General features: G+C 33.7%; 1 protein-coding gene across 1 annotated transcript in view; it reads left to right on the top strand.

The window, feature by feature from the left end:
- Positions 1-6,433, top strand: part of CDH18 (cadherin 18) — a 137,956-nt gene extending 131,523 nt beyond the window's left edge. The window contains exon 8 of the mRNA XM_022581425.3: positions 5,598-6,433. Within this exon, the coding sequence (XP_022437133.3) occupies positions 5,598-6,088 (491 nt within the window). The 3' untranslated portion in view covers positions 6,089-6,433. The remainder of the gene's footprint in view (positions 1-5,597) is intronic.
- The last annotated feature ends 7,788 nt before the right edge of the window (positions 6,434-14,221 follow it).

Below are 14,221 nucleotides of genomic sequence, written 5' to 3'. Positions count from 1 at the left end.
CATGAAGTTAAGTTAATCTTTTAATACTGAAAAATGTTTTACTTAGTAGCTGTTTGAGAACATGACTGTGATTGTGGAAACTCAGCCCCAGTTTTGCCACTAATTAACTGTGTGATCTCAGGACCCATGAAGTATCTTGCTTCTATTTCTGAATCTATGAAAATAAAGTTTCAACTAGAATGACCTTAGAGTCATCTGTAAACTTCTGTGGTGCATATTTATGTTTTATTATAGGTTAAATATGATTCAATATTTTACAGTTTGGTCAGACTCCATCTATGTATATATTGATTACCAGAAGATGGGGTGCTTGAAAACCAAAGGGCCTAACTTTAAATGGTAAATGTAAACCTTGTGAGTTGAGTTATGTTTTGTCAGGATTACCTTTTCAGATCCATTTCAAGGAATGGATAGAAAATAATTTAGAGTGAGCCATCATGATGCAGTCAGAGTTTGGTGCCAGAGGAGGGGATTGTCAGAGTCCTCTTTCCCTGCCAGGGATCTGACATTTCTTTCCCAACCCACCCTATTACTTATCAGAGGGACCAGAACTGTTGGTAGAGTGAACCAGTGCAAGAGATGATTGAATCAGGATCTGCGTCAGACCTCTGGAAGTCTACCTTTGTAGTCCATGCATCACATATGATCTGCTGACCTAGATGAATCCACCACATAGTTTGCTCCTATTCTTGGATGTAAATTTCATCATAAATGGGGATCAAGGTGGGTGTGGTGGGAGGAGAGTGAGGAACTAGGAGAGGAGGTGGAATTGATGAGAAGATAACTGCCAACCTGCTTGCCATGAAAGCTATTTTAAATGACCTTGTGGGCTCCCCTGAGTTTGAAAACTTGTTTCAATGAGAAGTGTCATTACCAATTATGGCTACAGAAGCTAATCAAAATCATCTCCCTGACTTGGGCCACCTCGTTCTACCAAGTTTAGTACTCACATATGATGGTATGAAAAAAGAATCAAGTGATATTTAGGGGTAAACAAATCTGCTATGAAAAGTAGTTTGGGGGAGTATGTTAGGAGTCAGTACATAATGTATTCAAATGCAAGTTTTATGTCAGTTTTATTTATGAAAACTCAAAGCCCCTTAGTACTCTAAGCACTGGAATGATAATATAAGTAAGTAAATATAATATAGGAGAAAATAAAGAGAAAACTGTTTCCACAAATTTGAATTCCTTTATGAATAGAATAAATTACTGACACAATAAATTCATTATAATTTTCTTATATAAAAAGAAGCACTTGGGTTTAAAATCGTGGCCAGACTTAAAGAGAAGAAAAAGACATATACTAACCAAGAATAAAATATTCATTAGAATAAAGACATCTCAAAAATACTACAATTAATTCATTTTATTCCAGACTATGTAATCAAACTTGAAAATACCAGAAATCATTTATAGTATAATTTTGAACAAAGGACAAGCTCTGTACCCCTCTCTTTCTCTCTTTTTTTTTTTTAATAACACCATGGCTCTATCATATTATATTTTCCCAGATGAACCACTGAAAGAAGTACTACCCTGTTATACATGTATGGTTTGATATACTGTGGGAGACTCATTTGATTATGCTTATTTGCCTGCCAGTTCATAAATAGGGATTTAACTCTCAAATTTATATGTATGATTATTATCTTCATTTATTCTCTTCAAATAAATTTGGCCTTGGGATTTTGGGGGAAACATTTAGTTTGTTTTTCAAACTTTAAAAAATATTCTCAAGCAAAATTAGGTGTTTGGTATTATTAGGAGCAGTAACTTGATTTTTAAAAATATTTAAAAATTATTTTCCTAGTGAGACTATTACTATTTCCTAGTGAGACTATTACTATGAAGATGCACTTAACCCAGTGCCACATTATCACTCTCACAGAGATTATTCTTTTGTTCATCCACATAAGAATTGTTTACAGAGTATCTGCTGTGTGCCATTTGCTCCAGAAACATCTACTGAACAAACATGATTGTAAAGAAATTCATTAAAAGTGTACCTTCTCATTCATGCTTCCACATTCTTCTCTGAATTGATTTGAATTTGTCTTTGACTAAAGGGACCATATGTCTGTATTTGTCCTGATGTCCTGATGTAATTATAAATGAAATCCCCTTCCACCCTTAAAAAGTGTCCCAGATTGTACGGCTATTTATAAATTGATCTTTATAATAAATAGTTATGTAACAAATCTAGGAATCATTTGTCACTGACAAGTAACTCTCTTTGTCTAGAAAAAGAGAAAGATGTAAAACTCTAAATTCAAACTTACCTAGTATCTATATTTTGAATCAACACATATGTATCAGGAATATTTTCTTAAATTTGGGGAAATAAGCAAATAAAAGCTATCATAATAATAAACCCAGCATTATCCACTATGTTTCATTAGGCAAATATGATACTGATATTGGTGTAGGATGTAAATTACTTCCATACTTCGATAATAGTATTGATCACATTCTTCCTGTTATACATGCACATAAAGTCCCTTGGCATTAACTACCAACCATTTCAACATAAGGAAAATAATTTATTGACAAAAGTAAGAAATTTTACTATAATAAATTAGGCAGTCTGTAGAAATAGATGTTTTGATCTAGAACGGCCTCCTCAGTTAATCATAAAGATGAGCAGAAATATATAGTGGATGACAAATATAAACCTCTTGGTAGAATGGAGTGCATTATTTGAGGATACTGCTTGGGCCACTGAATTAGAAAGCTGTAGGCTGGATTTACACTAAAATAAACAGTGAGGTATTAAATGCATATTGATGGCATTCAGTGAAATGTTTCTTTGTTGTTGTTTGTTTGTTTCTTTTTCCCAAAAAGAAAGTATAAGCAACGTGAATGGGAAACTACTGTATTCTGTAGCAGAGCATTTATGAAGCAGAGCCACATGCAGCATCAGCATTTCATTTTCTGCTTTTTCTGTAATCACTCCCTTTCCAACACAGTGACTCAGTAATTCCCCATGTCTACTATAATCTCCCCGTTGCATTTCCCCATTACTTAGGCAGTATCCTCTTATTCCATACTTTTCCAGATGATTCCCTGACCCTCCCTAAAGATGTTTTGTCTCATTTTTCTTTATTCCCACAGGTTCCCACTTGCCTCTTGTATGCAAAATTAGCTTCTTCCCAGTACACTGTGACCACCTCTTTCCACATATGGTAGATTTCCCTCTCATAATTATCCTTTCCACTTCTGGCTTGAATATCTATTCCTCTTTCTCTCTACATTTTCAAGTCTTAAAATCACATATACACTATGATATCTAGTTCAAATACAGGCAAAGCTTATCTGTATTGTTTATGGGTATACATAAAAAGGGGTTAAACTATAAAGATAAGCAAGGAAACAATAAAAGAAAAATAAGTTATTTTTTAGAGGGGAAGGGTAAAAGGGTGGATTCGAGGGTGTCAGGTATGTTCTTTGTCAGAGAATAGGTAACCCGGTGTTCGCTTGCTTTCTGACCATTTGTTAAAGCTTACATATAATCAGTATTTCCAGGTAAAATACAGTTTACAGACATAAATAAATAGACAAAATACAGTGTAGAAATGTGAGTTTTGTATAAAAAATATATATCTGTAGGAGTTTCTGTGTGTGTGTATGTATACACATACACCTACAGATATATTACATGGGACATACTTAAGCTATATATATGTATAAGCTATAATATAATTTTGAGATATATATATACACACTTATGCTATAATATGTATAGCATAAATATGTCCTATGCATAATAATGGGACAAATATCTAATATATATACTTAATGTGTTCATAAAATATTTGCACATTGCATGAGACATACTTAATTGTATATTACACATATATGTATGTGTATATGTACACATATTATATATAGTATGTAATATGTATGAATACATATATTATACATGTATTTTTGTTGTGTTTCATCTCATATTATACATATATAATACATATATATTTTCTGCTGTTATTCATATCAAATTTACATTTAATTAAGTGTCCTGCATTATTTGTTAAATCTAACAACCCTACATTCCATTTGAATATACCTCTCTGATTATTATATTATAAGGAATGTTTTAAATACTAGTGAACCTTATAATTGTTATCATAAAGCCTAAATTATCAGCTAACCAATAAGCTAACAGTCTGTAGAGATGAAGTAAAGGGTATTGGGCCTAATGACATAAAGTAGAAATATCTTTCTATTTAGTAATGGTTTAATACCATCAAATAGAGTAATCTGAAACTATTGAAAAACCACCAACACAAAATACCCAAGACCTATTTCTATTAATTTATTCAACGGCTACAACATTATTGATAATAAGAACCTATTCACTGCTTTTGGCTAAGTTGCCCTAAGACACACAGCCAACAGGTCACTCAGTTCCTTGTTCTATATTTTTAAAATAATGAAGTTTAATATGGTAATGGAAACATCATCATCTTTGGTGTGAAAAGTCATAAACTACAGCCCAAGGTTTTCCACCTGCCATTTGTGTGGTCTTACAGTTACATGGTATTTACTCATGTAATCTCTCCTGAGTCTCAGTTTCCTCATTTTAAAAATGAGGAAATCCCCAGCTCTGCTTTGAGGATTAAGTTAAAAAGTTATGTAAAGAGCATTGTGTAAACAAAAAAATTCCTATGAAACATAAATTATATACAAATAAAATAACATCTTGGGGGCTTCCCTGGTGGAACAGTGGTTGAGAGTCTGCCTGCTAATGCAGGGGACACGGGTTCGAGCCCTGGTCTGGGAGGATCCCACATGCCGCGGAGCAACTAGGCCCGTGAGCCACAACTACTGAGCCTGCACGTCTGGAGCCTGTGCTCCGCAACAAGAGAGGCTGCGATAGTGAGAGGTCCGCGCACCGCGATGAAGAGTGGCCCCGTTTGCCACAACTAGGGAGAGCCCTTGCATAGAAACGAAGACCCAAAACAGCAAAAATAAATAAATTAATAAAAAAATAACATCTTTTGCAGCTTGATAGATAAGTGCAATAATTAATGCCTGATAATATTATTCTAAAGGATAATGAACAAACAAGATGTACCATGTAAAATATTCCTGCTTTGATTTTCTACAAAGCATCAAAAGGAAAGAGTTAACGATAGGGGTTCCTTCTTTCTATTTTACAAAAACTTAAAATATCCTGCCTTTAGTGTACTCCTTAGAAGGATAAGTATCTATAGATTGACTCCCACACAGAATTATTTTTCCAGTCAAAATTTCATATTGCTTTTCCATCATCTGTTTCCCTGACTGAATGATTTGACTTCATCACCGGTCACGAATCCTGAAGCCATAGCCTGGCAAATGAGAATATCACAGAGTTCTCCAGAAGATCAGCGATTCCCAATGTTTTGTAGAGATAGATAGTCATTTTCTACATTCTTCAAGATGTTAAAATCTCTTGTGGTGGTATTCACAGAGTGCAGAGATCAGGGCTGTGTTACAATGTAAGCCTAAATGGAATGTAGCTGATGATAGTGGCTGGGAATTGCTGATGTCCAATCTCCAAGAATGTCCTTCTTCTTTTTCTAACCCTTCATCCTCTTTCCATTTTTCCTTAGCAATTGTAGTACTTTTCATCACCCTGAGACGCAGCAAAAAAGAGCCCCTGATCATTTCAGAGGAGGACGTGCGGGAGAACGTGGTCACCTATGATGACGAGGGAGGCGGCGAGGAAGACACCGAGGCCTTTGACATCACAGCCTTGAGGAATCCGTCTGCTGCCGAGGAGCTCAAGCACCGGAGAGATATCAGACCGGAAGTGAAACTCACCCCCAGGCACCAGACGTTTTCCACCCTGGAAAGTATAGATGTTCAGGAGTTTATTAAGCAAAGACTGGCTGAAGCCGACCTAGACCCCAGCGTCCCGCCTTATGACTCTCTGCAGACTTACGCCTATGAGGGTCAGAGATCAGAAGCTGGGTCCATCAGCTCGCTGGATTCAGCAACCACACAATCAGACCAGGATTATCAGTACCTTGGAGACTGGGGACCCGAGTTTAAAAAGTTAGCTGAACTCTATGGAGAAATAGAATCTGAAAGAACAACTTAGGGGGTCAATTCTTGCAACCTTCTAGAATTCGCTTCCTGAGCAAGTGGAGATATAACCTCAGCAATGGCAAGGAAGAAGCTTGGAAACAGTACTAGGAACTGAGCAAGCAGAGCACAGCTACTATAGAAACAAGTGCCCTTTTCATGATCGAAACTGGGTTATTTAATCGGAAGAAAGTCAAATTAAAAAAAAAATACAGAGAAAAAGCTATTGTTCCTTGTGTATATTTTCAATTGCTCAATAAAGTCTGTGTACTGTTTAATGAAGAATACCTGAATTAAGCCAAACAATGATATTTGTTTCAATATTTTGTGATTTCTTTTCAAAAGCAAAACTGAACAAAAAGTTTCCAAATCACTTATGACTGATTTCTAGGGGTGATACACTGTAAAATGAAACTGGTGAAGTTAGTCACAACCTCTTTTTCCACTATTTTGGGTGGACTCTTGAGACCCACACCCTGTTTTTGTGACACATCTCATTAGCTTTGTCTTGTGTTGAAATGACACGAGGTATTTCCAATATACCAGGACACTCTGTCATGGACTTGTATGTATCATTTTCCTTTGCCCTCCCCACTTCTTTTCTCCATATGAAATTGATGGAGCATGGGGATTTGCTGCTTGCACTATGATGTATGCAACTTCTGTGCACCAGTTGTGCACTGCTCTGAATCACGGAGACTACTGTCTCTGTCCTGCCTGTCCCCCTTTATTTTAACAGGAGAACCCCCTTTTTTAAGTGGATAGAATGAATGTTTTAAGATATACTCAGATCATCTATGTCAGGGAAAGATTTAATTAAAAAAATACAAAAAAACCTACAAACCTTATCCTGTACAAAACATTGAGGAACTCTATACTTTTTTTTTCCCCATTTGTTTTAGTGCATTTACGTCAGCAATTCTGATCATTCCTGTACCTAAAATTGGTTGTCAAATATTTGATGATTGGTTTATACTTGTCTAATTTGCTTATTTTTCACATGGCAGTCATTAAAAAAAAATGAACCTCATATGATAACTATGTAGCCTGAAAAGACTATCCTCCAACTTACATAAACTTCGTAAACTTATGATTGACTTGTCTTTATTCCTCACAGAAGCTCAGACTTTCCCCATCTCACTGATTGATTAGCCCTTTATGTTTGAGACCCACAGAAAATGTGTAGGGCTTGGAACAAAAAAATAGGAGTTTCCCACTTATTATTCTCAGACACGTCTCTTAAAGTCAGAGTCCCAAACTACAAAATAGAGATGGCAAAGACTTCCCTGCTTAACTTACAGGGTTATGTGAAGATCAATAAGTATCTGTAAAAATGTTTTGCCAACTGCAAAGTGTTCTGTTATGTAAAGGCTGGCAGACACTATCATTTTCTAATTCCATTAGTTCATAATTATAGAGTTGCATACATTTTGAATAAAATACTATATTACCATGGGAGAATTTCATGAAACCTTCAACAGTGAAGTAACTGCTAACTGGAAATATAATGTGAACGTTTAATTCTTTTGACATTTTCCCAAATAGGCTAATTTTTTTCAGAATTTCTTGCGGTTTTCCCCCTAAATTGCTTAGATAACAGTTTGCTGTTGTTGATATGGGTCGTGAAATAAAAATTCATAGCATAATGATCCTAGTCTCCAAAAATGACCATATTTATGTATTTTAGATTAATTGTAATTTTGAAACCCTCAAATTAAGATTTATTTTAAGGGGAAGTTTTGCCTTTGCTCTTTAAATATATTATAGAGTCTTCAAAAGTTATATGCCATTTTCTGTCTGATTCTACTGATGTGCAAAATTTTGAATTTTGCCTCTGTTCACAACTGCCCTGTGCTATTATTTTTCAATTTTGAGGTATGGGAAGAAAGTAAATTTAATTTGAGTATTTCTCAATTTGTGTTTGAAGCCTGAGGAATAAAATGTAATTTAAGTTTTTAACAACATTTTAGCTTTCCAGATGCTGCTTTATCATTTTTTATATCATAATAGTATGCAGTCCAGTATAAAGCTAAATCAAAAGAGACACTCAGGGGCTTTGGGGAACAATCTCTGGAGACCCATACTCTGATTATGCAAATGCTGGACTACATTCACCCTGACAGAAGGGTCCACATTTGAAGAATGACTGTGGATGCTGGTGCTTTGACTTTCTTATGCAAAGAGGACCAGGAAAACCAGGTTTTGGATGTCCCATAGGTTTTTGGATTTAGATTTTTGATAAACTATTCACAGCTTTTGTTTTGTTTTGTTTTAATATTCATCTGGCAACTTTACAGGTAAAGGCTTGAAAGAGGAGAATACATGTACAAACCACTTAAACGTAAAAGCCAAGGTCCTCTGCATGGTTTTGAGTACGGAAACATTTCCCTGATTTTGTGGAAAAAACACCCCAGATCCATCTGATTTTAATTACACATTTTAATGATAATGGATTGCTTCTAAGCCCCGATATTAAATCTCATATAGAAGCAAAATGGAGCTTCTGTAGTATTGAAATAATATGTTCCTATATTGATTTATTTTAGAATTTTGTTAAGGAAAGCATTCCAAATATTATTTTTATATAAATTCTGAAATGAGGCAATTATATCATTATTATAAGTATGGACTGGGTCTCATATTTTTTAATGTGCTACTTTGGGTCAAAAAACCAATAATGATATATAAATGTTCTGCCAAAGGACTGAAGTCATTTAACATTCAATACCTTGCTTTAAAAACTTCAGTTTATCAGTGTGAAAAGCTAATTCTCAAAGAGTTTAGTGGGTAAAGAGTTTGCACGTACTCTGAACCCTCTCTAGCCACAGATAATCAGATATGGAATATGTGATTCCATATGGATTCCACTATGGAATCGCTAATGTGTCTCAGCACATTTTGTAAGCCTTGGTTGATATTTACAGAAAATATATAACTTTGAAATCAATTTACTTATTTCCAAGAGAAGAATTTTCCACAGACAGACCTTATACAATGTGGTAGCTACTAAAGTAGAGGAAATACAAACAGTTATAACTTTTTTACCCCATGGCTTTCTTAATAGAATTTATAAATTCCAAATAACCTTTGTGCAGACGTAGGTCTTGCAGAAATTACTAAAGACCTATCATTATAAATTCTTTCTGTGATAAATCTGTATATACACAGATTTGAAGGGGAAATTGAAGAGGAAATTATCCCTAAGATAAGGCTCTATGCAAAGTTGTGACTTTCCCTAAACCAGGTATAAGAAGGAAAATATTCTGAGAAATGGCATTCATGTAACCACACACCCATACACACACATACACACATATGTCTTCTTGAAGAATATTTAGAGAGTAAAAAAAATATTCAAAATAGTGACTTAGATATTGATATGATCCAAATATGTGATGCATACAAAATTTAAGTACCCAGCATATGGAAGATTCAGCAAGAAGTTAACAAACATTCTTTTTGGCTTTTATTTTGTGTCTAGCCTCAGCCTAACTTTCAGTGCTGTCCATGATTGAAGCTGGTTTCACAGAGCAGAAAAAAATATTAATAATAAATCAAAATTTTAGAAATGATGATTTAATGAACTCAGTGTGGCTATTAAATACTAAAAAGTGATTTGACTTAGATTCTTAGTGTACTGCAATGTAGTCAGAAGTCTGGGTCAAAGAAGGAAAATGTACTAAGTACACCATTTTCAGCAATGTTGAAACCTTACATAAACGATTAGTCATTGTTTTATTTGTTCCTACAAACCTACATCCATAACTTTGATTCATTGTCCTTTTGGTTTAGCTGAATATATAGGGAAAACACAGAAATTCAGGTAGACTCATTCATGTCAGCAGCAATCAAGAAGTTCCAGGTACACTGGAACACTGGAACATGCATAGATCCAATAGGTACACTGAAACATGCATAGATCCAATATTTTTTGGTAAAAGCTTTATCTGCTTTTTAGTATGGGCAGTGCTTGATCAGCTATTCAGCAAAGCAGAACTCTAAAGCTGATCATTCTGGAAAGAGGCAACAGCCTCATTTTTCAAACTCAAATTGTACTTAGCTTCAAGTTATGGTTACATTCAATTAATTTACTTGCCTTTCAATTTCAAGAATAGAACAAATCTCAGAACCATCCTTGGTAGATATGTGACTCAAATCCTCTCTTTTTTTTACCCTTTAGGATTAAAGGCAAATCAAATATTATCTGAAGGAAACAAAACCACTTCAACTTTTATATTCTACCTCATCAGCAGAAGGTAAATTTTTTTTGTAATATAGAATTAGAAATCTCATAAACCCCACAGTCAAAAGTAGCTCACAATCATTTGAAGATAACACTAGCACAGAACCCACTTTTTTCAAAGATTCCAAATACATCATTTTAAAATGAAAATATTAATAGCAACAGTTTTTAACATGTCAAAAGATATATTCTGCCTTTGGTTTCTACCAATGAAAGAAGTAGTGAGGAATTTTTTGGTTTTTTTTGTTTTGTTTTGTTTTAATTAGAGATTAAAAAAACAAGTTGTGTTCTTATTTGAAGCTTGATGAAAAAAAGCTTTTAGGCTAGTAAGGAATGATTACATTTATCTTCTTTGCTGAGTCTATTGAATTGAAGGATTTTTGCCCTTCTACAGAGACATCAAACCTATTTTAGTAATAATTTGTTTTTAAAGTCTTAGGTGAAAATAAATGGGAAAATAGGAATTCAAAAAATCCTGAAATGATATTCTGTAAGGAAGTCATGTGTCATTTACAGATGGAAGTGGATTCATCTGATGATTTCGTCTTATTGCCCAGCAATATTACCTTCAGAAATAAAGAAATGGGCCATAATAGTTAGTGTCACCCTAATGATTTTATCAAGGCAATTTTTCTTGTGTCATAATGCATCAAATTCTTATTCTAAAATATTTATTGCCATTTTCAAAGTGCCACTTCAAATGCCTTAGTTTCAAACAGGAATTCATACAATCTAACATTGTGATTTACTGAGTAAGCTCTTCTAAACATGCATCATATGTAAGATACTATTCCAGGCACTGTGAAGACTGTAAAAAAAAAAGTGTCTTGGCGATAGGCGTTATCATCAATGAAATGAGAGTCTCACTTGAGAGCTAAGACCTACATATAAAAAGCTATAGACAATATAATATAAAGCAAAGAGTGGCAAGTGTTCTAAAATAGGCTCAGATATATCTAGAAAAGGTTTTAGGGTCACATTAAAACTGTGTCTGTAGTATGCAAGCTTGAGGTACTCCCCAGGATGTAGGGAATAATACAAGTCCAGAGGGAGGGTGAAGCAGGGGGAGCCGTTTCAACAATTGCCCAAAAGTAGATCATTCAACATGGGATAGAGGACTCATGCAAGGCAATAATGATAACATAAGGTGTTAGGAGAAGTTAGATTTAGATTTAAGGTGATTCAATGGCACTCATCCTTTAATCAATGTCACTGAGTTTATTTTTCTCCTAAACAGAAAAATGACCATGGCCAGACATCTCTTTTAAGAAACTCAGTCTTTCATTAATGTCTATCATTCAGTGAAGATATCTTAAAGAAAGATTACAGAGTCATTTGTGCCTCCAGAAGGAATATTAGATTATTTTAATTATTTCCAAAAGATAATACCCATTTTAGGAATATATTTTGAGAAGGCAAAAAATGAACAAAAAGACATAGGTGATTTACATTTCAGGGTTTAATTGTTGGGTCATTTAATTTGATCAATTTATTCATCCTAATATAAATAAATTTAAATGAGGGCAAAGGAGATACTTTTAAGAACAATATTTATTCATATACATTTATTCTTAACTGGCCAAATGTGCCCATATTCTATAATCATTTTTTTAGGTATAAAAATATTTTTGGACTAAAAAGAAATAATAACCAAATACCAAAGATCAAATTGATGCCCTATTAAAACTGCATCAGTTATTTTTAATTAGTCACAAACTTTAGTGTTTGTGACACTAGACGTCTCATACTCCAGTGTTTCATTTTATTAAAAACTTTGCATTTGGATTTGTTTTCAAAAAGTGACTATCGTAAACATGAAGATGCAATGATAGAGGTAGATTTCTTAAACTTAGAAATTCCTACTTTTAAAACTTGTTTCTCATTTTTCTTTTTTCACATTTACTTGCTTTTTTAAAAAAACAACCCTCGAAAAGCTATATTTGAGCAATTTCTATATCTCATGTATTTTTCAGAACGAATTCAAGAAAATGTTTTTCAGAAATAGAAAGCAGTTATCATGTTGTTTTCAGGGTTTAGATTTTCATCACATTTTCTCTCCCTCTGTCACTAATCATGCCCTTCCTCACCAAAAAGTTATAAAAGAAAAGTGCATTCAGAAAAATACTCTGTGACAGTCACTTTCCTGTGAGCCTGTTTCCTTCCATGATGCGGTTTGGTTTTTTTAGCTCTTTCGGTCAGCACTGTGTATTTCCAATCTCCTGGAAGTCATCCTGTCTTCTGCCTTCCAAAGATAATTGGGGGAGAAGTCATTTTTGTTCATATGAAATATGTTTCAAATATTTCAGATGGCTGGGACGATCCCTTTCATAAGCCATTGAGATTAAAAATGAAATTAAAACAGTGCTTTCCTCCTTTTAAGCATTTTTAGTATCATGTTTTAAAAGTTTAAAGTACAATTTTTAAAAAATCAGTATAATTTTATGGATACCCTTTCCTTTCCTTCAAGGAGACATTAGAAAATTGTTTTCTCAGAAAAACTAACACTGAATAAGTCTCCCAAATTTCATCACCTAAGTGATATTTTTCTCTTTTCAGATGCACATAATTTCTCATTGATTCCACAATGATGAGAAATGGAAGTTAGCATATCAATAAAATACTTCATGAAAATTTAGTTTTAATCATATCTTCTCATTTATGTTGTGATATGATGCTTAAGCTTCTTTTAATTTGAATTTTGCTAAATTCTCCTCAGAATATGATTTCCAAGGCATGGAAAGATTAACATTCCTTCCCTGCCTCTTACCGACATTTGTCATTTCCTTTCATTGCCCCTTTTTATATTTGCTGTCCTACCCATCCTTAGCTGTCTCAGCTTCAGTTTGAGAGAATGAATAATTCAGGGAAATGAAAGACCTGACTGGGACAAATAACTTTTTTAAAAAAAGGTCAGAACTCAGCTTTCTTGATTCTTAATCAATGTTTTGAATTAAAACCTGAAACTGGAAAACATTAACAGAATATATCTATACTTAGATTAATAAGGAAAAAAAAAACAACCAAAAACCTTAGGACTTGGAGTCCAGGATTGAGAACATGTCAGGAATCTGTGACTACAACTACTTATATAAGTTTAAATGTCATTTTAAACATTGTTTAAATCCCCCTTCCATTTAAAGTAGAAATAATATCTTTATATTTACCTCACAGAATTGATATGAATACTAGATGTAATCTTGTGTTTGAAGCACAGAAATGAGTAAAGTTCTTGGCAAATTATATTTTTATTATCATGGTTTCTTTTTTGTTCCTCAACCTTCCCCATCTTCTGGCTTCAGAAAGTTGTGACTTGGGCTATAAATTACAGGTATGAAGGCTTTGCAAAATTTCAACACACACTAAGCAGTGAAGTATTTCCCACCCAAGCAGGCAAAGAATAGAATCATCTACTATAGCAATTTGATCCTTCTTTTCACCATGCAGAGGACAAAGGAAATTACTATCTCATTTCACTATGTGTCTTTGATTTCCTTTAATAACTTTAGTACATAAAAATCTAAATATAAGATTAAACTAATAAATTAGAGTTGTGTTATAACTTATACTTAATACTCTTCTGTGTTTCAGAATCTTTTTTTCATGAAAATCAGTTTCTCTTGTTGATATAATTATTTTAAAACTTTTTAAAAAAAAATTTTCTGATTTTTTAAGAAGACATAGAATTGAAATGTTTAGAGCAAGGCTATATGGAGGTTCATAAAAACTCTGAAAATTCAAGAGAAACAAAACTCATTAGCATAGCCATGAAGAACATTTTTCATTATTAAGGAAACACACTTCTATGATATCTGAGAGCTCTTTGTGTGGTGTTACAGGGATTCTATCATGAATAATAACACCATATTATTATATAATAATTAATAAACACCAAAATATAATAAACAC

Source organism: Delphinapterus leucas, chromosome 3, assembly GCF_059928025.1.
Source record: "Delphinapterus leucas isolate spDelLeu-1000000601 "Yukka" chromosome 3, BTC_Dleu_Yukka2, whole genome shotgun sequence".
Classification (NCBI taxonomy): Eukaryota; Metazoa; Chordata; class Mammalia; order Artiodactyla; family Monodontidae; genus Delphinapterus; species Delphinapterus leucas.
This window is presented reverse-complemented; position numbering and strand designations above follow the sequence as displayed.